Here is a 26,546-nt window from a genome sequence, read left to right on the forward strand (position 1 = left end):
CGAAGATGAACGAAGGTCTTACGGGGTTGGAACAACATGAGGGTGAGTAATTACTGACGGAATTTTCATTTTTGGGTGAACTAACCCTTTAATGTTTTTGAAAGAAGTCTCTTGTGCTCGGCTAGGATGCACTTATTTAATCTACAGTAAAACAGTAATATTGTGAAATATTATTACAATTTAAAAAAGGGGTTTTCTGTTTTAATATATTTTAAAATGCAATTTATTCCTGTCAATATATTTAAAAAAATGCTATTTATTCCTGTGATGGTAAAGATACATTTTTTACTCCAGTTTTCAGTGTCACGTGACCCTTCAGAAATCATTCCAATATGCTGATTTGCTGCTCAAGACATATTTCTTATTATTATCAATGTTGAAAACAGTTGCTGATTTTTGTGGAACGTGATGATTTTTTAACATCATTTATTTGAACTAGAAATCTTTTGTAACATTAATGTATTTACTGTCACTTTTGATCAATTTAATGGATCCTTGCTGAATAAAAGTTTTGATTAAAAAAAACCACTTACTGACCACAAACTTTTAAAAGGTAGTATCTAGTATGAATAATTTATAGTTTTGTGTGATATCTATGATATTCTATACATCTTTTTAAGCCACATTGATAGATTAGCTTGGATTAAACTATTTGAACACATCATTTTGTTCTGAAATGCATTCGACCTTTGTAAGTTGCAATGATGATGGGAACATAGAGGTTCACTGGATTTCATTATGGCCAAAAAACAAGTGTGTGTGTGTGTGTCCTCAGGGTCTCATTATGAGTGTCTGGCAGGCATAAAAACACAGACACCTTTTCTTGTGTTTTATGATCATGAAAATGTTTTCATTTATGTCTGACTATGATAAGTACTAGATAAACTCTTGTGTATGCTCTTTTAATAAACACTACTCTGTGTTAAGTAGTGAAGAAACTGAAGAAATTATGTTTTTCTGCATTTCTGAATCTGCTCTTTTCCCTGGGCTACTAGTAAGCCCTTAGTTATTATGATGGGTAAAATCCTTGTACATTAGGAATTGCTGACGCAAAGCATTGTGGGAACCATAGACTACACTTGATTTAAATGATGTGCTTCTGAAATATAGTCTCATTTCGCTGTCAGTCAGCCTAATGGTTTTACCACTGACAGGGCTGTCATGCTCGGCTCCAGTGTCACACATCTAATAAAGGCCCTGCTTTCATATCTGGAGCTGAGTTTAGTTTCTGATGAGAGCCAACAAAAAGGTTGAGTCTCACTGAGGTGTGTTGCATTTCTTTAACATCATGACATACATAGGTCTAAATCAATGAATATTTGGCTGTGTGTTTGTGGTATTTATGTGAGGGTAAAAATAATATAGACCTATACATTAACTGTAAATCTGTTTTCTTCCTAGTAGTAGTTTTCATTGCTCATTGAATGAAAAACAGCAAGTCTGTCAGTAAAGGGAAAAATAGAAGGAGAGAGAGTCTCTATTAATTGGAATTTCTGGGCCACTGAGTTGCTTAAGGCTTTATTATAAAAACATTTTCAAAACGAACAAGATTTTCATTAATTAGTAGAGAAACCCCAGATGCGCACACCCCCATGCCTTTATATAGTGAGAAGACTATAATAATTCTATATTGGTATTGTTTTCTTTTCTTTTTTTTCTTAACCCAAGGCTTACCTTTTCATTCATTTTTTTTTCACCCTGAAAGAGGCTTTAGCCCTGACTCGTTTTAATGTCATGTCATCTATCATCATGTTGGCTAGTAGTGTGTGTGTGTGTGTGTGTGTGTGTGTGTGTGTGTGTGTGTGTGTGTGTGTGTGTGTGTGTGTGTGTGTGTGTGTGCGAGTGTGTGTGTGTGTGTGTGTGTGTGTGTGTGTGTGTGTGTGTGTGTGTGTGTGTGTGTGTGTGTGTGCATGCACTAGAGTCCAGTCTTTCAGGCCAGTTTATCCCTCCATCTGTAATTAAAATCACTCATGGAGAACACCACCACCGCTGAACAATGGCATCCATATTTTATCACACACACAGACACACACACACACACACACATACACACACACACACACACACACACACACACACACACACACACACACACACACACACACACACACACAACACCTACAATTACAGTCTGAGCCGCTCTTAACACACACACACACACACACACACACACTCCCACACTCATTTGATGGAATTTATTTTTATCATCCAACCTGAAATTGGGTTTTTGACAAAACTGTCACTTTCAAGGACCTAGATAAGATTGTGTGTGTGTGTGTGTGTGTGTGTGTGTGTGTGTGTGTGTGTGTGTGTGTGTGTGTGTGTGTGTGTGTGTGTGTGTGTGTGTGCGTGTGCGTGTGTGCGTGTGCGTGTGCGTGTGTGTGTTTGATTATACTGTAATTCTGATTTCTGAAGAAATGTTATAAAATCTGGAATCACTTTTCATTCTTTTTCTCGTTCTGTCTTTCTGAGAGATTTTGGGCCTTTCACATTTTTTCCAAGTTGTAAAGGTCACTGAGTTTATAATAAGAAAGTGAGTTTTGAAACCGGGTTCCCAGGCACGCCCCTCCACCTTTCATTGGTCAGCCAAACAGAAAACCAACACAGCATTGGTTAAGCCATTGATATAAATGGTTTATTTATGGTATAGCTCAATTGTTACATATATTGCTGGTAGAAAGTACACTACTGTTTGGTAGGATTACATAAAAAAAAAAAAAAAAGATGTTATGCTCACCAAGGCTGCAATGATTTGATCAAAACTACAGTAGATACAGTAATATTGTGAAATATTATTATTAAAAATCATTTATTATTAAAAAAGACATTTTAAAATTTGATGGCAAAGCTGAGTTTCCAGCAGCATTACTCCAGTCTTCAGTGTCATTCTTCAAAAATTATTCTAATACACTGATTTGGTGTAGAAATATTTATTTTTATCAATGTTGTGCTAATTAATATTTTTTCTATGCATTTTTTTCAGATTTTTTTTGGATGAATAAAAAAGTTCAAAAGAACAGTTACATTTTAAATATTTTGTAAAACTGTATTTTTTTTTATCAATTTAATGCATCCTTGCTGAATAAAAAGTATCAATAAATAAAAGTATTGACAAAACGTACTGACCCTAAACTTTTGAACGGTAGTGTGTTTTAACATAAAAACATTGCATGCTTCAGCTTGCAATGAGCAGCTTCAGTCTTAAATTCAACTGGAAGATTTAAAGCACAACTGTCACAAACTCCTGCTTACAGAGTAATGCCGAGTTTACACGGCACGATTTTCAAAGTAGTCGACTATCCGGGGTAACATTCAGTTGCTGCTGTGTTCACACTGCACGATGGATCGGCGACAGGAGGTTTCACACTGCATGACTTTACAAAAGAAAGAATCGCTGACAACTTCTGTCTGGTCCGCAAACTACGTTTCACAACCAAACACGCAAGGAAATAATGCAAGATCACGCGTGCGTGAGACTGAAATTGTTAGTAAAAATGATCCAAATTGTCTGTGTGCTGATTTGCAGCGAAAAGGAGAGAAAAAAAAAAGATTATGCTGGAGGAAATGGTTGGGGAGACGAGGGGAGCAAGGACTGTGTTTCTGCGACGAGAGTTGGTGGTAAATAAATCATTTTGCAATGTGCTGCTGTTGTTGCTGGTCAAGCAAATGTTTGTGCTTTGTTTCTGTTTGATATAATTGTAAATATATCTATTAAAATACTGATATTCTGGTCTATAACTCCTCCCCGAACATCCCGATGTCCTGTTTCTTGCTCTCTCATTGGCTGTAGGTCATCGCCGATGTAGTTTTCAGTCAGAACACATTCACTCAGATTTTGAATCGCCGATAGGTCCAGATATTTAGCATGCCAAATATCTCACCAAAACCAGTCGGCGAGCGAAAATCGGGCCTAAAATCGCTCAGTGTGAACTCGGCATCTGGACATCTTTGACATACTATTTTGACTGGACAATGGTTTAGGAGGATCTTATTAATCTTGCATACTATATTGGCCAGTTAATACACTTGGGGTTGAGCCTGAGACTTTAAGTTTAAGTTTAACTGATGTCTTCTCTCTCACGATCCTTCTCTCTCTTCCTCCAGTCTGACTGATAGACCATCCACACTTATCCTCAGGAGAGTCTCTCTCTCTCTCTCTCTCTCACGCCTCTCTAAATCATCCCTCACTTCATTTCAGTCCTTTATTCTTCCCCTGACTCTCACCCTTTACCTCGCAATTCTTCTTCTATCCATCGTCCAATCCCTCTGGAGATCTCTCCTGTCTGCCTGCTTCTGGTAATCACAGACAGGTTGAGACAGATGGCAATACTTCTTACCCGGTCTCTCTCTCACTTTATCTCACTTTGTCTTGCTCTGTCTCTTCTAACGCTGTCTGAGAACAGAAAGCATTCAGTTCAAACTCAAAAATGTATCACATGAGTAGCTCACACAGTACATGGTCATTTAACATTTATTTATTATTATTATATTTTAGGTAGTGTTTATTACTGTTAATTAGGTGAGACAATCTCTAACCTGTCCTACTTAACCAAAAACAACCGTTTACTGGGTTTCTGTTTGTGCAACATTGTACCCGAAAATCTCAATCCAGTGTGTTAGTCCGAAACCCTGTTCCTCATAACCTTACATTAAACATCGATCCGATCCGATCTTCTTATTGTCTGTGATCGTCACTTTCACACAGCAGTTTTGTGTTCAGTGTGAACAAACCAATTGCTCTGGGAAACTTGTCATGTCTAGATAGGTCACACTTTGTCTGAGGTCAAAGTTTGTGTGAAATGTCAGCAGTCAGATATATTGATTGGTAGTCATTTGTCACTTTATATATATATATATTTGTTAAACCAGTGATCCATAAATTCTGTCCTCTTTATGTTCATCAGGCATAATGTTTATGTATTATTGTATGCGCTTTATAATATATATGACAGTATGGTAAACAACAGCTTTAGGAAATGTTTGAGTGCTGGTTTGAATTCATGATCAAAGGTATGTTAGGAGGATATATGTGTTAGTCTTTTAACTTTGTGTCCTCATTTTCATAATACTCTGCTGCCACCTAGTGTCACATTTTTCTCTCTTTATCTCTCTCTCTCCATCTTTCAGTCATCTGCACTACTCCTGCTGTTTGGCACAAAAGCCAATCAGTGCTTGTCGTTATAGAGAGACGAGTGGAGAGGACCGTGTTGGTGCAGTCAGGGATCTCACACATGCACACATTAACATCAGTGTTTACATATCCCTCACATAGACACTTAGGTACACACTGCAGAATGAACACAATTACCACACATCCAGTTTGTCAAACCTAACCTAGCCACATTCTTCCGATCAAGCACGCACACACACACACACACACACACACACACACACACACACACACACACACACACACACACACACACACACACACACACACACACACACACTCATTTACATATAAATTGCAGTAAGTAGGACAGAGGAAAGAGCTTGTTTAAATTTGATGAGAGCTTTTGTTCAAATGCGGACTGAAAACACAGGGGTATCGAATGAATACACTCTGAGATTCAGTGTGTATATGTGTGTGTTCTTGGCAATAGTTTGGGGACATTTAAGGACAGCCTTAGTTGGGGGAAAAAACTCCATTAAATAATACCATATGTAAGACCATAGAATCAATATAGAACTATAAAACAATAGAAATCTATTGTATGTCCCCACTAAGAAAGCAAAGTAAACTTTGTGCCTGAATATCCTCTTTCACTGGTCGTATGGTATTGTATGTCCCTGTATAATCTGTATTCATATGCTTGCATATCTAATTAATGTTATTTATCACCATTCCCATTTAGTTTTTATTGATTTGATTGGACTATAGCTTATTGTGACGACTCGAGCTGTATATCGTCCAACTGATAGTTCAACAGCAGCGCTCAGTTAAGTCAGATTAGATGCTAATGTTAGTATTGTTCTGTGCTGTTTCTGTTTGGATCTGTAGACATAGAGGAGCCAGGACTGAATGTAGAGCATCTTAATACCAGACTGGAACAGAGGTTTAAATCTAAACTAGAGCATAGAAATGCTATTATTACCCATAATTCATGGGATGACTCTTAGCATTCCTTGAAAGAGCAAGCTTTTCTCTTGGCCGGATTACTCGAAACCACTGTTCTCTTTCCTTGCAATTACACAAAATGCTCACTTTTTTTTCTGGCTGGTTTACTGGAGCTTCTTCAAATCATCCAGGACAAGCAAATGTTCTTCAGAAAAGCTGATAGAAAGCAGATAAGATGTGATTAAAGTTCTTTGATTCTGTCAATTGGATCATTATTGGATAATTTCATCTCATTTTATACATTTTATGTTATTTCCTAATAAATAGGTTTACTCATGGCACGGGACCAAGATTGCATGATAGACGTAGTCATTCTCTCATATTATCTGAAATGTTCGAAATAACCATCAATCAGTGTCTCAGTGGGTGGCCGAGCAAGGAGGAAAAAAAATCTAAATTATATATATAGTAGCAACCACCAAGCAATGACCTGAGTGTATGTGTGATAAACATACACACAGCTCAGTTGCTAGAGTGTTAGAAAGAGCACATCCCCAAGAATCTATGATATTCTGGCCGCTATGAATGGCTTGGGTCTATGGTATTTTTCTACTCATTAGAGCATCCACCAAGTGAAATTGTTTAGAAAAGTAGACCAAATGATTTGAAAGATTTCATTAATATCTTGTCTTTCTTGTTTATTTATTTACATTTTTTTTTATATTTTAACAGCACATTTACTCATTATTTTACATTGAAGAAACCGTTCATTGACTCACTTCGGCAACTGCTGTTTTTCCTGCTTGAAATATCATACTTTCCCTTACTATTACCGTTCTCTGTATGTGGGTCATGTATACATGAGAATTCTTCAGTGAGAAAGAGAGATGTGTGTGTGTGTGTGTGTGTGTGTGTGTGTGTGTGTGTGTGTGTGTGTGTGTGTGTGTGTGTGTGTGTGTGTGTGTGTGTGTGTGTGTGTGTGTGTGTGTTTGCCTTTGGGCTGTGTTCTAAAGTTTGAGGGAGGATGCTGGCAGTGGTTAACAGTAACAGGAAACGCCAGTCATCCCACTGGAGCCAATCAGCACTAGCCCAACTGAACCCAGTTACACTCCACTCCAGCCAGAGATGTTTCGCTGCAGCGCTCTTTCCATTGGGAACACAGCTGCGGTCTGTATGGATGTGTGTGTGTGTGTGTGTGTGCATACTTATTGTTACAACTTTAAGACCCATTGCAGCTGAGAACTGTGTTATGTATGTGCTGATATGTTGATAACCTGAGAGGATGATTCTGTGGTGGCTTATGTATGGTCACCCTGATTCCAGCTGTCCTCTGCTGCCATGCATTGTTCTATATTCCCCACTGTACTGAGAGAGAGAGAGAGAGAGCAGGCGTGGAGGAAGCTGTACTGAGGGAGGAGGGAACTTGGAAAAGAGGAGGGAGGTTTAGAGAGCGATAGAACAGAAAAAGAAATAAAGAAAGACAAAGAAAGAAGGAGGGAGACCTGTCTATTCTGAGTGACATTACAGCAAGGATCTCAATTATACCGGTGAGTCCTTCTTAAACTCCAGTGGAAACGTTTGCAGTTTGTGTTTAATATTAATATTTGAATATTCTCAAGAGATTAACTTTCAAGTAGAGTTGCAGCACTCTGGCAAATATAATAGTAGGCTGCTAACATTCATAGTTTGGAGAACAACAGAGAGTCGTAGAAAGTTTGAGAGTTTTACTCTCGCATGTCATACAATGTATTTCAGTTTGTTTGCATTTTGTCTATGTGTGAGTTATATTCAGTGCAGCAAAATGAAGTTCACTGATGTAGTGGTGTGATCCATCTCTCACTCTGTCATTAGCTGTGTCTCTTATTGAAGATACAAAGACAAGTTCTATGAACAATACCTGTTGCATATTGTCAATTGCCACAGAAAATGTTAAATTCTGTTCTCATCCTTCAGTTGGTAATTAAAAGTAATGTTGACAGTTACATGCTTACAATGAAAGTCTATGGGGCAAAGGTACTAAAACTGTCCCATGGATTTCCATTGTTTTTCGAAACTACGGGACAAAATAAAATTATGTGGTAGGTCTATTTATATTTAATCAGGAACATTCTTTTAACAATTCTTGAATTTGTTTTTATTTTTTATTTTTGGCCGGTAGGATACATAGCAAACATACAGACATCTATGTGAAAAGTTTGGAGTCAGTATGATTTTTGAAAGAAAGAAAGAAATACATTTATTCAGCAAAGATGCATTGCATTGAAAGGAAAGGCTTTTACATTTTCACAACAAAAATCTAGTTGTAATAAATGCTGTTCTATTCCACATTTCTTTCATCAAAAACTGTTTTCACAATATATTAAGCAGCACAACTGTTTTCGACATTAATAATAATAATAAGATTTAGCTTTGTCATCATTTGAATAAATTACATTTCATAAATTAAATTGGTTAGGATAAAAGACTTCTTTCAAAACGTTAAATAATATTACCGACCCCAAACTTTTGAACAGTAGTGTGTATGAATGAAAGTAAAAGAATTATGAGGAATGGATGTTTGACCAACAAAAAACTTAATTCATATCGTGATCTCATTTCGTTACAAGCAACAAAAGCTTTTCATAAAGTACAACACAAACAGATCAAGATACACAGACAGAAAAAGATACATAGTGCCCTATCTTGCACCCAGCGCAATTGACTTTGTACACCGACGCATGTATCCTTCCTATTTTGCACCCGCGCACAGCGGACTTTTCCCTCCACAGACGCACGCCGGTAAATAATGAACTTGAGCTCCCGGAGGCGGTTCAGCGAAAAGAGGAGGCGTGTTCCGGCGCTAACGTTCCCTGGTGCTGTTTTGCAGGTTTAGAAAACAATTCCGCCACTGACCAGGAAAAACCTAGTCTAAAGTCAGTGGCGCGTTGCACATGTTATTCATATGCCATAATCAATGTAGCGTGTGCACAACGCGCATGCACTTTGCTTATCTCATCTACACACAGAAGCAGCAGTTCTCATTTTTAGAAAACCATACATTATTACAAGGAAAAATATTAACACACGAGGGAAATCATTGTTGTGTCTATGAAGATGTGAAAAAATAGGCATAAATCTAGCTTACACATTTACCCAAATTATTATACGCCTGTTTAACCGAAGCTAATTTGGGTGTGTTTCTCCATCCCCAATACAATGTCACTTCTCTGTGTTTTACGGCCCTGAAGAGAACGTCGGTCTCCTCGGCTGTGAACCGCTCCTGGCGCGCGTCTGGCAAATCCGCCGTTATAATAGCAATCCGCCATGGAACAAGTGCGCCTGCTCTTAAAGGGAATGTGAGATGTCGCTCTGATTGGCTTATTTCACGTTACGCCCAAACCACACCTATGAATAATGAAGCTACTTCAGACCAACCCATTTTAGATTTGCGTCGGGCGCAAGAGTCATTTATCCCGCCGGTATAATAGCAACAGCGCCCAAGACCCGCCCACAAAGTTACTTGCGTTTCGCGTTTGATACTTGCGTTTCAGATCGTTAAAATAGGGCCCATAGTGTCATTTGCTGCACAAGTAAGAACCCTTACAAATATGAATTTGATTTTCACTGTTGACACACAGGAACATCTAGCAGAAGCAAAGGCAGAGCACAGGAACGGACACACACCCATGTATAGCCACGCGTGATTACCCAGCAGTTAGGATTCAAACTGGAAAGGAAGTTAGACAATGAGTTTTGTTTGTGTTGTGACGACAGCTCTTGCACCAACAATAAAATTTCACTAACAAGCATTCAGACACACACACACACACACACACACACATATACAAAGCCTCTTGTGTTTGACTTCCTGTCTGGAAGACGTCCAACAGCATCTGGATCAATTCAGGATTAAAATAGAAAGAGAGACTTTGGGAGGGAGAGACGAATCAAATAGCTTGCAGAAGTCAGAAACACTCCGCAAACTACATCAAGTGAGAGAGAGAGTGACAGTGATTTGCTTTAACTGCTGGTAGTTTCATCAGTAAAATCATCATAACTGCTATCCCATCCTGATCAGAGCTGTGTGTTGCCATGACGATACGAGCCAGTACCTGCTCGCCGGCTGTTCCCTGCTATGGTCCATTGTGCAGTCTCCTCTTTTGAATGTGTTGGGATTTATTGTTCTGCATGCAGAGACATGTGCACGTGGCCTGAGGAAGCAGCGTATCTGTGTTTGCATTACTGATTACCTGTGTCTGTGTCTTCAAAGCTGGAGTAAAGTACACAGCTTGATGACAGCTTGTCAGAGTCATGTGCATGAATGTTTATTAGTGGGGTTTGCTACAGCAATCATCACTGTTATTATTGCCCATACTTATGGTTAAGGATTTGGACAAATCTCTAATCCTAAGTATTGCAATTCAGTACATCCCACAATGTTTGTGACTTAAAAGATACCTCAAATTGTGTGGCTTTTTGAGAAGAGGAGTGCTATTACTTTTCTAAATCATTGACTTACAATTTTCTCTACAACAGCTACACATACACACAAACTTTGAAAGGACATGAGTCGAATCTAGAATATCTTGGGGCTGCGTTCTGCACTCTTCTTGGGCAAGAAGCGAAATAGCAACTACCCAGAACACCCTAGCAACCACATAGCAACCTGCTGTCAGCCACTCTTGGCAACTCTTGCATGGGTGCCTGTGTGATTTTCCCACATGGCTGTAGTTATATTCTTAGCTTTACTTTTTTTTTGTAATTATACATTGTAGATATTGTGTTTTAACCGAAACATCAGCCTGATGATGTCATTTCCAATAATACCGGAGTGGCAGACAACGTATAATCAAGCCTCCGATCCTCCTCTGCTGTAGACATGACACACACACACACACACACACACGCAAACAGAGCGGACCATATTTATGGATTATTTTAGGGATGTTTTGGGAAAAGTGTGTGTGGTCCTGCGGGGACATAATGTCATATCTACAGTGCTGGTCAGAATTATTTGCCCCCTTGGTAAATATGATCAAAGATGGCTGTAAAAAATAAATCTGCATTGTTAATCCTTTTGATATTTTATTCCAAAAATTAGCAAAAATCAAACCTTTCATTGAAGTTAAAGAATTGAAAGTGGGGGAAAAATCACATTATGAAATAAATGTTTTTCTCCAAAACACGTTGGGAACAATTATTTGCCCCCCTTTATTAAATACTTATTGCAACCTCCTTTTTCCAAGATAACAGCTCTGAGTCTTCTATAATGCCTGATGAGATGGGAGAACACCTGACGAGAGATCAGAGACCATTCCTCCATACAGAATCTCTCCAGATCCTTCAGATTCCCAGATCCATGTTGGTCACTCATATAGGGTTCAGGTCTGGGGACTGGGATGGCCATTGCAGATGCTTGGTTTTGTGCTCAGTGACCCATTTTTGTTTTGATTTTTTTGTTTGTTTTTGGATCACTGTCCTGTTGGAAGATCCGAACATGGCCCATTATAAGATCTCTAGCACAGGCTGTCAGGTTTTGATTTTATATCTGTTGGTATTTGATCGAATCCATGATGCCATGTATCTGAACAAGATGTCCAGGACCTCTGGCAGAAAATTAGGCCCACAGCATTAAGGAGACAGCAGAGTGGGCAAATAATTGTTCCCAATGTGTTTTGGAGAAAAACATTTATTTCATAATGTGATTTTCCCCCCACTTTCAATTATTTTACTTCAATAAAAGGTTCGATTTTTGCATTTTTTTTAAATATAATATAAAAAGGATAAACAATGCAGAATTTTTTTTTTTTTTTTTTTTTTTTTTACAGCCATCTTTGATCATCTTTACCAAGGGGGCAAATAATTCTGACATCTATCTATCTATCTATCTATCTATCTATCTATCTATCTATCTATCTATCTATCTATCTGTCTATCTGTCTGTCTGTCTGACTGCAAAAATCGCTTTTTTTTAGATTAAAATTAATACTTTTTACTCAGCAATGATGCATTAAAATGATCAAAATTGACATTAAATACATTTACAATGTTACATTTCTATTTTAGAAAAACTGTTCATCTGAACTCTTTATTAACCAAATAATATTAGAAAAAATATATCATGGTTTCCACAAAATATAAAGCAGCACAACTGTTTTCAACATTGATAATAATAAGAAATGTTTCTTGAGCATCAAATCAGCATATTGGAATGATTTCTGAAGGATCATGTGACACTGAAGACTGAAGTAATGATGCTGAAATTCAGCTTTGTCATCACAGGAATAAATTACATTTTAAAATAGTTTTCTGTGATGGGTAGGCTTAGGGTTAGGGGTTAGGACAGTATAAAAAATATTATGCTTATTAAATGTCCCCATAAAACAAGAAAACCCAACGTATATGTGTGTGTGTATTACATTTGAACTAATATTAAAACAGAAAACATTGTATTTGCATTGTATTTTTGATCCTAAACGTACAATCATTTTGGATGTTTAAGTAATTTCAACTTAAATTACATTAAACTGACTTTAAAAATTAGTTAAATCTATACAACTTTGTAAAAAAGTTGCAAATTGCTTAACTTATTGGTGAGTTAAAGCAATGTAAAAACATGTCTTAACTTATTGAACATATTTTTTTTTACAGTGTACAAGGGGTATTTGTTTTCATTTTCTGTATGTGTTTGATATAATCAAGATTGAAAAATTGACAATGTTTTTGGAATATGATGGGCTAACATGTTAAAACCTAACGTCGGCTGTACTGTACTGTATGTTTTACTTATGCACGTCTGAATGAAGTCACACATACACACCCTCACATGCACAATTACATGGCTTTATGGTGTGCCACCACTGCAGAACAGAAACACCCATGTACATCACTGATGTGAAATGAAGCGATATGATTGGCTTACAGTCCAATGACAAACACTAGAAGATACTCTTACTGTAAAATAGTGCAGATAACAAAGTCACTAATATGCCAGCAAAGAATTTCAGCAACACAGCACACACTAGGATGTGTGTTTATAAGCCAGTGTGTTTCCCTGCTGTTTGAGCATGATGTTAAGTTTGAATGAGGTCACCACACATCTGGAGAATGACACAGTTTTGAAACTCTATTCAGTGAACTAAAGCTTCTCTCTCCCACTGAACAAGAAACACTCCTTTCTCTCTTCACATACACGTACATTTACTAAGATACTTAGATGGGGACATACTATAATCTCTTTGTTTACAAATTAAGCACTTCACTATTAGCACTTCAAATTGTAAGCCTTACATAAGAGTTTTGTGGGGGGAAATAAAAGTATAATTAAGCATATATGTTTAATTATATACTACCTTTAAAAGTTTAGGGGAGGTAAGATTATTTCTTATTTTTTTTACTTATATTTTTATTTTGAACCACAACATAACATCTATGCATTGTTTTTACCAAATGGTGTGAAAGTGATGTTTTAATATTCATGAACTCATACGATCACATCACAAACTGGTTGCATGTGTGCTGTATAGTCACGTCTCTTGTACATGTGTGTGAAGACAATGAAGTGTGACACTCCCATTCTCCTGCTGGCCACCCTTTTACACACTGACAGCATTCACCACACACACACACACACACACACACACACACACACACACACACACACACACACACACACACACACACACACACACACAACACACACAAACACACAAACACACACACACACACACAAACACACAAACACACACACACACACACACACACACACACACACACACACACACACACACTAATGCTCTGATGCTGCCCATATGAGTGAACATGTGTGTGTAGAATGAGAGAGACAGGACTGTCTTTTGTTTTGTTCACTGACAGAAATGCTGTTCAATAATGAGCTCATGCCACAACAACAGTGTCATGTAGTGGCAGTCAAGCACACAGGCCTGTACCAGCACCACACACACACACACACACACACACACACACACACACAAGCACGCACACACAGACACATCCCTTCATCTTACACAGGCAAACCATGGGGGTGGACAGAATGTAATATGTTGTGTCAGGTTATCACAAATTATTTCAACAGATTTTATGATAAAAAATACAATGGAGGACACCATGCAGTGTCAGTTCAACGGTTGCAGTGCTTTTTTTATAGCATAACTACTGGATATTAGAAAGATAACGAAACAAAATAATTTCAGAATAAGCCAAATATATGTGTATTTTTTAAAAACAAAAGGATAAAGAGATCGGGAAAGCATTAGTGATGTCAGGATCGTATTGTTAGCAGATGTATTTTATTCTTAAGGTCTGATTCTGGACTCCCATTTTTTTCCACACTCTTTGCATATGTGTTTATAATATGCATCACAGGTGTGTGTGTGTGTGGATTAAACCTGAAAAATTTGCTTTCTAAATGGTCCATGCTGAATCTGTCTGCCTCTGTGATGCCAGCAGAGATCGCCCTGCCTCCCTGAACTGTACAATTTAGTTATAGGGCCAGTTTTCATGTCTCATTATCTCTGTCTATCTATAATGTTCAATACACTATATTTATTACAAGAAAAACTGTATGGTCAAAAACTGTGTATACAGATTGACAGACACACTGAGGCTACGTCTACTACATTAATCCGGGTACATTTGAAAAACGGCATTTTCATTTCAAAACGCTCTGTCCACACGAAAGTTTCTCGTCCACGCATGCTTAAACCCTCATAAAAGCTCACTGAGATGATAGAGACGGAACAAGATATAATAAAGTTATTTATTCACGCAATTCTTCTGGCACTGTATGATGCGTCCTGGTCGCACTCACTCACCATTATATGTTTGGTCTAAAACGCGACGGCTCTCATGTTTTTCCGCAGGACAAGAAATGCGAGTAAATTCTGTCATCTTTGCAGGATTGTGATGTGAAGAGTGCGCAAAGTAACATATTTTAGCAACTGTGTGAAAGTGAATAGCCCACAACAGGCACAATAACGGTATAAACATGAATATCTATCAGTACAATATGCGTCACGTGACTAAACATGCTTTATCGGTTTCAGATACCTCAATTTGACAGTCCCCACTCTACGGCGTTTTCAAATGTATCCACTTTGGAGAGCGTTTTCAAAAAGCTTAGTTTTCGTTAATAAAAACGCTGTCTCAGTGTGGACCTCAAACATCTATCTCTCTATGAGCCTAATGTGTAGTAAACTATATTTATTACAATAAATACTTTAGATAAACTGACAGACAGGTATACAGACAAATAGATACATAGACAGAAAGATACATAGACTGAAAGATAGGACGATAGATGGATATTGAGATGTTGATTAGTAACCGTTCTGATGCATTCAGTGAGTTTTTGTCATTTGCCATCCCGATTCAGATTGGTACCTTCTGAGCTCGTCTTAAATGATTCATTAAAAGAATCTGTTCATAAGAGTCATTTTCTCATGAATCAGATTACACTGGACACACTGGATTTCTGTGAGGACAGTTTTGCTAAAAAAAAAAAAAAAAAATCAATACAGGAAACACTGAAACAAGATAAAATAAGGACACCCACAATACTGTGAGTTCTCTTTAGTCCTGCCAGAGAGACTCAAAATAAAAGACATGTTGAAATGTGCTCTTTCTGCTAAGACCTTGAAGACATAACACACAGTGTTCGTTTATTTGACGGAGTTTAGACTTTGTGTAATCTGGCAGAGAAGTGTTTTGATGATACCTAGATTTTTCCAGTAAAAAGACAGATACTTTGTTGCTTATCCACACACACACACACACACAAGGTGGGACCACATGTAGCTGCAAATATGTTGACACAGCATCTACATCCCTGTGGACTAATGATTGTTATTTTGCTGCCTGCTGTAACAGCCAAGTCTAATTGTGTGTCTGAAAGCTCCCGCTGAGTTTGATGTGTTTATGAAAATCAGTCCCACATTAAAAACCTGGATAATGGGGCCAATAAAGTCAAGCCCATCCTGATCAGTGCCAGCGGAGTTGTACCTATATACTATTTTCCCTTTCATCCTCCACCCCCAGCGGCGAGTTAAGTAGGCTGCAGTGTGTGTGTGTGTTTGTTGGCGTCTGACCACAGTAGTATATTAATAGAGGAAGACTACCTGAGGGGGAATAGGTGTTTTGGGAGCGGAGATTGAAACAGCCCATTAAAAGAGTTGTTTTTCGTTTTCCTCTTTTCTTACCCACAGCAGCAGGAGTCCAAACACATACAGCATTCACTTTCACCGCCCGGCTACTGTTTACTTTACACATCATGAAATCCAGTTCACATTGTATCTGTTTTAAGAGCTTAAAATGTCTGTTAGACTGAACTAATACTACTGAAACAGTGATAATGTAGATATTAAAAAATACATTTCCAGACAGTTTTCCTTAAACACAGCCCGATTTCCATCACTTGACAACCAAGTAGTCCACTGGTTGAGACTGTTCTGGTAAATCAATCTATAAATTGCTTACTTGGTTGTCTCAGCATATTGACTGAGATATGAGAAAGCATTTATTATATATATAAAAAATGCACACTTCACCTTTAACATAATTGATCCATAGTTGACATCAGCATTGGCACTGAGTTAATAAGAAAGGTCTTGAGTTGATCTTGGCTGGCTCACTGTTCAGATGATTTATTGTGGAATAGATTGTGATCTCTTGAACTGCCCTGCACTGCACGCTTTTAAAGGCAGCCAGAAGCAATCAAAGCCCAACCCATCTCTGTCTCTCCCCTAGGCATTATCAAACGCTCAGAGGGTGTCTGCCTGAGTAAATAGAGCAGGAGCTTTCTGATGATGCCAACTAGCACAAAAGCAGGAAAGTGCAGTGGAGGAGAATCATTTTAGGATTTTGTATTCTCTCCAGTGTAATGTGTGTTTCTCATGTTAACAACTTTTTTACACCTACACTACTGTTCAAAAGTTTGGGTCAGTTTTAAAAAAAAATACTTCTGCGTCTATTCAGGGAGCAAAAGTATCAGCAAGGACTTTTTGTTTTACGTTGTTAGAAAAATAAATGCTGTTTTTGTACTTTCTGTTAATCGAATAATCCTAAAAATATGTATCAAGTTTTCCACAAAAATATTAAGCAGCATGTTTTAACATTGATAGTAATAACAAATGTTTCATAAGATCCAAATCAGCATATTAGAATGATTTATAAAGGATCATGTGACACTGCATACTGCAATTGGAGTAATTAAAAAATATATTAAAATAGGAATCAGTTATTTAAAATTGTAATATTTCACAATTGTATAGTTTTTACTATTTTTCGATCAAATAAATGCATTGTTGGTACAAACCCCAATCTTTAGAATGAGTGTGTGTGTGTGTGTGTGTGTGTGTGTGTGTGTGTGTGTGTGTGTGTGTGTGTGTGTGTGTGTGCGTGTGTGTGTGTGTGCGTGTGTGTGTGTGTGCGTGTGCGTGTGTTGGCAGGAATGATAGCTGAGCACATAAAGCTAAAACCTATATGAAAGTCAAATTACTCTAAGGTAGGGTAGGCAATTTTCAGAGAGTCTAGCAATAGCAAGCTAGCTTTCAAAGCATAATATCCCACCCTCCCTTCAGAGTGTCTCCAAAGCCACGCCTTCTTAAAAACACGAGAGACAGCGTTAAAGTACCCCATGACTCAAAGCACATAACATTACAATAATAATGAACAAAAACATGTACGCATGATTTTAAGAGCAAAATCATGATTTACCAAATATTTAAAAAATGTATGCTAAATTTGCGGAAAAAATATAGGAAATACTGAAACCACACGTAGGTAAAAAGCAGGTACTCTGTATGGCCTTATAATCGTGTTACGAAGTTTATAATTATATTGTTTATCGTATTATTACGAACTATTATTATATTGAAGTATGTTGCATTAATTGTATTATATAATCCATATATAAAATTATATAATAAAATTATTAATAATACAATTAAAGATCATCTTAAAGCTGCAGTCCGCAGTTTTTCCTCTTTGTCGCCATCTCTGTTCAAAATCTGCAGTTGCAGTTATTCGCGGAATTATCAACTTTTTGTGGGAGGAATGAATCCAATGTTTTGAGGAGAATGTGCGGCTGTCAATCACCGCGCTCGTGTGGATACTCTCATTCGCAATCACAAATTCTACTTTTTGGAAGTATGACCAACATAAGAATTTTCACCGGAAAATGTCGTCTGAACAAGTAAGTAACATCCACTTTTGTTCTGACCAACTAAGGGGAAAAAAGCATTGCAGTAAATCGCGCTGATTAAATCTAACGATCGCTGATCATATCACGTCAAACCGTGCAAATTATACTTTGTTCTCAAATTGTTAATGTTAACAACATCAGCATTGCGTGACTACATTTAATGCCCTTGTTTTCGCATGGGCTGGTTGCAGTCTCTTTTTTTCTCCGAAGTCTTTTGCATTTTACAACGGATGAATCTCCAGTTGTCACTGGTGATTGTCGTTTGAACCTTTCTGGATCTGCCATCAAATTGATAAGTTTAATTATATCAAGTGCTGTGAGAAAAGGCTATAAATCTCCACCTCCAACATCCTCACACACAACAAAGCCTACTAGCCGAGACCCCTTCTTTATGTGGACAGATGTGATGTAATGACGCAAAGACATGCTCGAATTTCCCGCAGAAATCCACCAGTACCACTGGAATTAAAAACATTATTACAAGTTTACCATTTTGAATCGAGCTTCAGCAAGCAGATAGTTTTGAACACTGGCTGGTTATGTACTTCCTCAAAAAATTATTTTGGATAATTTTTAACCCAAAAAAAGCTACGGACTGCAGCTTTAAATACATTCAATCATACAGTTAAAGAGTTAGAAAAGCTGTGTTCTATGTTTAGTTGCGAGGTTTCTCTGAATAACACAGATAAACGTGAATGTACATCTGGCAAATGAGAGGTCTATAATCTGGGTCTGTATAAAAGGTGTTTATTGTGAGAACTGGTGAGAATGGCTCACTTGGCATTGCTCAAGGTTCGGGCGAGAGCTTGTATGCAAACAGCGGCAAGCTTGACGAGAGTAATTAAAGGCTGTGCGGAAAGCGTGTGCGGAAAGCCCATATTTGGAGATGATTTGGGCGTGTTTTATGCAAATGACTAACCTCGTGCACGCGGCCACTCATTTAGAATACTCCAAATTAACTAACATCAGAACTATGTTAAGAACAAATTCATGTGTGTACGAATGTGTTGTGAATTAAGGTCCTTGCACACTGAGTCCGAAATTGTCGCATGCTTTTTTTCGTATTCGTGATTCGGTGGCTCTGAAATGTCAAAACACCATTAAAATGCTTGCTACGGATGCAATAAATGCAGAAAATCGAACCTGATTCGAAAATTTTTATGACGAACGAAAGTTTCGGAGGCAGTGTGCAAGCGTGATTGACATAACGTATTTATTTTTTAACATGCGAAAATTTCGGATGCGAATTTCGGACTCAGTGTGCTCAGTTTTCATGAGAAGTTATGTGCATACTAAAACAAAATAATTGAATGAGACCCACTGACCTGTACCATCAGACTGCTGCAGGTTCATTTCGGCGTTGATAGTGTTATCATTGAAACGCATAATTTCGAGTCACGAGGCGCTCCGAGGATCATGTCACGGTTTTCCATATCTTCCAAATTACAGTAGTTATGGCATGAAAGTAGCACAAGCTTGTTGTTTTGGTTCAGGAGGAGCTGTAAAAGGTGGCTGCTGTTTTGGCTGCGGTCATCTGTGACTGACGTCTTCACGGAGGTATGGAAATACATACACTGACAGGCAGGAAGGACATCGTATTATTGCCCTCGGAGCAAGCATGGACGAACATTTTATGGTCCTACACCTTGCACAGATGATATATACATATAAATACATTTCGATTTGCATAACTTTTTGATTGCTATCAGGATGTAAAGAGACTTTCAACCAGCATAACAAAAAAACAAAAAAACAAATCACCTACCCTGCCTTTAATTTTGTTTAGTTGTAGTGATCATTCATTTAAAACAAGAGATTAAGTTGTTTTAGTTTTCAGGCTTTTTATTTAAGAAAAGGCTAGAGATAAAAGTAATGTAACTTAAGATATGAGAGGCAGTTTGTGTCACCACAAGTAAGCAAATGCTGCAAAGCATTCATTTGATATAATGACAGTTACAGCACCTTGATTAAAGACATCATTGTTAAATACATAGTTTCATATTCAGTAATAGTTACCTGTTCCCCCTCAGGTAGAATGTGTGGTCAGAGATGTTTGTTTATCTGCATTTTACCCTGGCTTTGAGTGAGCCTCATCCAATCAGAAATTAAAGTCAAAACTATGTTTCATAACACAGATTCTCCTCTTCTGGCTTAAGGGCAATGAGTTTCACAAATGCAAATGTGTGTGTGCGTCTGACCTCAAATAATTCATTGCAGCAGCCCATATTTGAGTGTTCATGTTCCCTAACCACAAACTTAAGGACCCCAGTTTAATCTGTCTGTGAAATTGTTAGAAATAACAACTGTGTCTTATTTTATGTGAGTAGAGTCTGTTTTATTTTAAATGATGGTTGTAACCAGTAAAACCCTTGTTTAAACTCAGAGAGATTTTATGGTCAGCCTGGTAAAGACATTTTGTGTTTTAAGTTGTTGATTTTGTTGGTGAAAAATTGGGAAAATGACACATATACCACATTCTCAGCACGGTGTGTGTGTGTGTATGTGTGTGTTTTCTCTGGGTGTGCATTCATGACCCCAGGGGGAGCTGTTTCCTTACAAGTGCAAACTGCACTTCTGAACATATTATCAAGAAAGCAATAGGACCAATAGATCTATCTATCCATCTATCCATCTATCCATCTATCTATCTATCTATCTATCTATCTATCTATCTATCTATCTATCTATCTATCTGTCTATCTGTCTATCTATCTATCCATCTATCCATCTATCCATCTATCCATCTATCCATCCATCTATCCATCTATCCATCTATCTATCCATCTATCCATCTATCTATCCATCTATCCATCTATCCATCTATCCATCTATCCATCTATCCATCTATCCATCTATCTATCTATCCATCTATCCATCTATCCATCTATCCATCTATCCATCTATCCATCTATCCATCTATCCATCTATCCATCTATCCATCTATCCATCTATCCATCTATCCATCTATCCATCTATCTATCTATCTATCTATCTATCTATCATTGTGGAGCATGTCCCAGTGAGTTTTTGTCAGTGAGTAATCAACCTCACTGTGGAACTCAGTGTTCATAACCCATGGCTGAAATATTATTTCTGTTTCCATAGAAATCAGCTGTGGTCTGTCCCTTGTGGTTGAGGCAAAGAGCAGATCTGTCCAACCCACACTCAAACACACAGGTACCCATGGCATAGAGTTTGTATATCCCTGGCATGTTTTCATGACAGTCAATGGCCAGTGGCCTCAGCGAGCACTCCTCACTCCCCCACTCTACTGTAGACATGCTAACAAACCTGAGCCAAGCGCCTCAGGCCAGCGGTGTCCTGCCCTCCACCCCTCCTGTGTCCTCCTCCCCTCTGCTTGTGTTTGGCAGGTAGTCAACTCAATTTCTCGCCTGCTGATTCTGCGTCTCCCTACCTCGCCTCCTTCTTTTCTTCTTCCTCTCTTCATTTTCTCTGTAGAAAAGGAGGATTAAGAGATGATGGTCAAATGCGTAGTTGCTCTATAGTCTAAGTGGTTTTTAGGAGATTGCTTAAGCCTAAAATACTCGCATTGTCTACTTTCTGCTTTCGAATTTTTCTACAACCCAACCATACTGAGAAACAAACACTTTCTCAGATATATCCATTTCATTTTTTTTACAATTTATACAGCAGCTAAATATTGTATTAAGCATATTTACCCTCAATTCTTTAGTTTATCTGTATATCCACAAATGTGTTTCTGTTTTCTTATCCTGATATTTCCATTGTTCTTTAGTGTAAGTCAACTGCGTTCCTCTGAAACCGCGATTGTGTGTTGTTCCAAAGTGTATGTTTATGAATATTAATATGCCTGTCGGTGTGACAGATTGGCCGTGTGTGAAGCTCCAATCAGTACAACATTTTTCTTGAATGTAACTTCACTCTCCAGTGGATTGGTTGCTATGGCGACAGGCCTGTTTGTTGTGGGTGGGAAGCAGAGACTGACAAACACCAGCATCTGGTGGACTGGCCTCTCTTCCACGATGGTGTGGCGCAACCCTGCATAGCATGTCAAGGACAGGCATTTGTATTCATTGTGCCTTTGAGCCATTTTTAAACTAAATTGAATTTAAAAGAATAAAAAGTTAAACTCAATAGGCAGCGTTTGTGGCATATTGTTGATTACCACAAGGAAGTGAATGAGGCAAATTTTGGAGGATTTAAAAACAGAAATGTGAGGCCTATAATCTTATTTTAAAATAATATCACGTTGATTTTCTGTTTAAAAGTCTTCACTATTTGAGCGGTTTAAATCATATTTGCAGTTGCTTTAGGGTGTATTGCATGACATGTTGGTTGATAATGGCAACAAAGTTGATTATAAATGTCATAGAAATGGTTAGTAAGCCATATTGTTCACATCTTGTGGCTATACTATTGAAACGGTGAGTATTGTAACGCTAACAGTTTGCTCCCTTTCACTTCCATTGTAAGTGCCTCACGGTAACCCAGATTTTTATTTTTTTTAAGAGACTGTGGTAATCAACATTATGCTACAAGTGCTGTCGCTGAACATACTGAACCGGAAATATTCTTTTAACACCAGCTCAATGGAAGAAAATGTTGTGTTATGTGCTGTATGCTAAGTCCGATGTGTGGGGAACAGCTGTTTGTTATCGTGCATCTGGGTCTTCAATGAGGATGTGAAAGATTCTGTCAGGCTTCTATTAATTGCTATGGGTCTGTGCAGTTCTCATTATGACTTGCTGTGGGAAACTCAGTGAAAAGATGAAGTCAGTGGAAAACATGTTTCTTATCTCCCTCATAGCATAGTCGACATGTTCAGCATTACCGCTATTGCCAAGACATTAAAGATCAGAGAGTTTACACTTCCATTCAAAAGTTTGTCAGTATTTTTTTTATTTTTTTTTATTAGCATATACCTTTAGTGCAAAGCCTTTGTTATTAGGATTTGATGGTTTCATCTTCATTCTGACTAATCTTAGTACTTTTCCACATACATTTACCCTGCAGTTATGATGACAACCACCAGGGGGCTCTATTTGGAAATGAATAGCTCACACTGTGATTACATTGGGTGCACTGGTGGCTGTGCACATTATTTGTCCTACACTAAGTTTCCAGAGAGAGAAATGAATCCTAGGATGACAAATTTAACAGACACATAGCAGTGTTATAGTGTCATCATGTGGACAGACATTGCAGGATCAGAAATGGTTTGATTGATGGTTTATTATTTGATATATTTGCAGATTGTCCATTGCAGAATGCTCACTAATCACATTTTTTTGTCAATATAATGTGCATGTGCGTTCGCGTCTCATTGTGCTTTTCTTCGCACCGTACCAGTTAGCAACCGTACCATGATTAAAGTGCACACAGTGCCAAATCTCCAGACAAATGTGGTTGCACATGGACGGCCGGTTGCTGGATGGCTCAGATGCTGAGTTCCAGTGTGCCAGACTAATGCAGCTAAAAGAAACACTCCAGCTAATAGCTGTTTACTCAGTCATGGAGCAACACAGCCAAACAGGGATAAATGATCCCTGCATTTCAGTACCCTTCAGTGCCTGGAGCGCCCAAAGAGTTTAGAGATATAATGACAAAAGCAAGTGTTTCTCTGAAACACCTTAGTGACCCATTTACAGGGGAGATACCAAGTTTATGCAAATAAGTTTGTCAAGCATAAAAGATATTAGCATGCACGATATACAAAAAAGGTTCCAAATCATGTACACACTAATAAAAGCTGCTTTATTTTACATAATGGTTTTTATCTTTTCGTTTAATTCTCGTGTCTGGGGAATGGATGAAGTGCAAGATTACTGTGTTTTGTGTTTTTGCCACCATAGCATGAAGACACATTCAGGATAAACTCTCCTAGACAGCAGAATGCTCATCTCGCCTCAAGATCTGAAACTATCACACAACTATCACACAGAGTATAGCACATTTGTGTGTTTTTATTTATTTATTTAGGTTATCTTTGAGCAGTGTGTTGTGCAGTGCAGCTGAAGTGAAGCCCTCCCACTACCAGCATGAACCAGAAAACACACATACACACTTCTGAGAGTATTCTGTTTGAAGTTAGCACTGGCTGCTGTTGAAAAGCCACCCGTATTATGACTGATCCTGCAGTAACATGACACTTTCCTGAACTGGACAATGCTGTGAATCATTGGTTGAAACTCACTGGGATGAAATACTATTACTAACATGATTTCTGGAAACTATAGAATATGCATATTGCGTCACATTTGATTTACAAATTAAACACAATTGTTTTCATTTATAATTCTTGGATTGATTATAAATTTTAGGATTGTGTGCAAAGTCTGCAAACGTTGGTTTTAAAGTGCTTGTTTTGTATAGATTCAATCATATGAATACACACTCATAAATATACAGTTTCATTAAAGTGATGGCTCATATCCTGTTGTATCTTATCTATAAGTGTATCTTATGAATGCAAGTGTATTTTATCACCCAAATATCCCTCATGAAAGTGGCCTGGTTTGATCAATCACATTAGGATAAGGTCAACCACTTTTTGATCTCATATTTGTTTCCTTCTCTTTTGTTCAGATGTTTGAGGTCAGTAAGATTTTTACAAATGGTTTTACAAGAACATTTTTGCTCACCAAGACTGCATTTATTTGACCAAAAATACATAAACAGTAATATTGTGAAATTTTAAATAATTGGTTTCTGTTTGTGTTGAAAATAATTCTTTTTTCTTTTGTATTATTTTGTAACATCCTTTTTAACATTACAAATGCCTTTACTCTTCAATTAAATTAATAATTTCTGAATAAAATATATATATTTTTTTTTTAAATAAATAAATCATAGTGACCCCAAACTTTTGAACAGTAGTTTATCATCTTTAAGTATCCTTATTTTATGTTTCCTTCATCCTCAGCTTCAGCAGATCCAAAACGTCCAGCGTTACCGTGGGCTCTCGGGATGAAGCTGTAAATGCTACCCTGTGCTCGGTGGTCCATACTTCATAGCTTTAGTTAGGGTAGCTTATCACAGCAGAACAGTGAATGTTTTGCTGTCCACAGAACCAGAGTCTGCAGGTGGCCAGCGTTTTGGCACTTTCCACATAAACAGATCCAGTGAGCCTAGCCAAACTGGCCTGTAGTTCCTGCCACTGAGTATGTAGATCACTGGAATACCAATCACAGCCCTGCAAGAGAACCACTGTGTGTGTCTTACGCAACAGCATCACCATCAGCACCACAGGTGCAGAGAGAGACATGAGCAGAAAACAGAAACAAATGACTTTTCCCCAAATATCAAATACAGAAATATTAATGCTAATGGTGTTATAAGACACAATAGTCTCAATTTACATAAGAAGCTATTTTTGAAGCATTCAATAATTTTGATAAAAAAAGTAAACATAAGTTTGCATGGGACAACCCTATTTTACAGATCAAAACAGTCTTATCTGCTCTATATGCCTGTCAGAGCGTTTGTTATGATCTCATTGCAGATCATAACAAATCATAACACCTAACCCTAACCCATGTTTTTAGCTTAGAGTCGCTTTCCCATATTTGATGTTGGTTATATTTGGGTGGTGTGAATCGGGTGCAGCTGTGTTGACTTTCCTTCCTCAAGATCTATATGCTCTGTTGACCCCCTGCAACCCGCCGTTGAATTAAGTGTTTCTTGAAGTATTGTGTGAAATGTTTTTTTTGCAATTCCTGTAGGTTACAGGTGAAAGAGGCCCTTTAGTTTAACAACACACTTTGGTTTGAACCCGGATGCTGTCTCAACAATAGATCATTACCTTTGCTCTACTTTTCAGTGCTGTTAGGAACTCTGTTTACTCAGCAGGGAACTCCCTTACAAATACACAGTGACCTGAAGCTTTGACCCCTTCTGGACCTCTTTCCCCCAAATTGATTGACTGACACTTTTTAAGCAAACATTGTGCTAATCACACATACAGGAGCAGACATCAGGTATAGCACTACCAGACAATCAGAGACTTCCATTTGAAATTTGGGTACGATTATGTGATAATTAAAGATTTTGTGTGTGTGTGTATACGCACTGAAAGAGAGTTGAGCGTGTGTTTTATATGTTTAGGCTATAAACACTAAGCCTGTTTAGCAGCTGTTTTGAGGCCCTGTCTGTGAAAGTCATTCCTCCTTTACCTCAGACCTGCATTCATTTCTTTGAGAACTGTGTGCATTTGTCTTTGTGCGTGAGTTGGGATAATGTAGATGGTGCTTACAAAACAACTGTGTAGACCACTAAAAGTACGATTTTTATTGAGACTCAAGCATTTTC

At 37.9% G+C, this 26,546-nt stretch overlaps 1 protein-coding gene across 9 annotated transcripts in view; it reads left to right on the forward strand.

The window, feature by feature from the left end:
- sash1a (SAM and SH3 domain containing 1a) overlaps window positions 1-26,546 on the forward strand; it is a 222,181-nt gene that overhangs the window by 139,925 nt on the left and 55,710 nt on the right. For 4 of the 9 annotated variants that reach the window (XM_079887245.1, XM_079887256.1, XM_079887259.1 and 1 more), the window contains exon 2: window positions 21,363-21,434. The exons of 4 other annotated variants lie outside the window; for them this stretch is intronic. In XM_079887245.1, coding sequence (XP_079743371.1) covers window positions 21,363-21,434 — 72 coding nt within the window. Of the gene's footprint in view, window positions 1-7,502; window positions 7,606-21,362; window positions 21,435-26,546 lie in introns of those variants that run through there. One more of the 9 variants, XM_079887260.1, reaches the window with a different exon arrangement.

This window comes from Squalius cephalus, assembly GCF_949319135.1.
Source record: "Squalius cephalus genome assembly, chromosome: 12".
NCBI lineage: Eukaryota > Metazoa > Chordata > Actinopteri > Cypriniformes > Leuciscidae > Squalius > Squalius cephalus.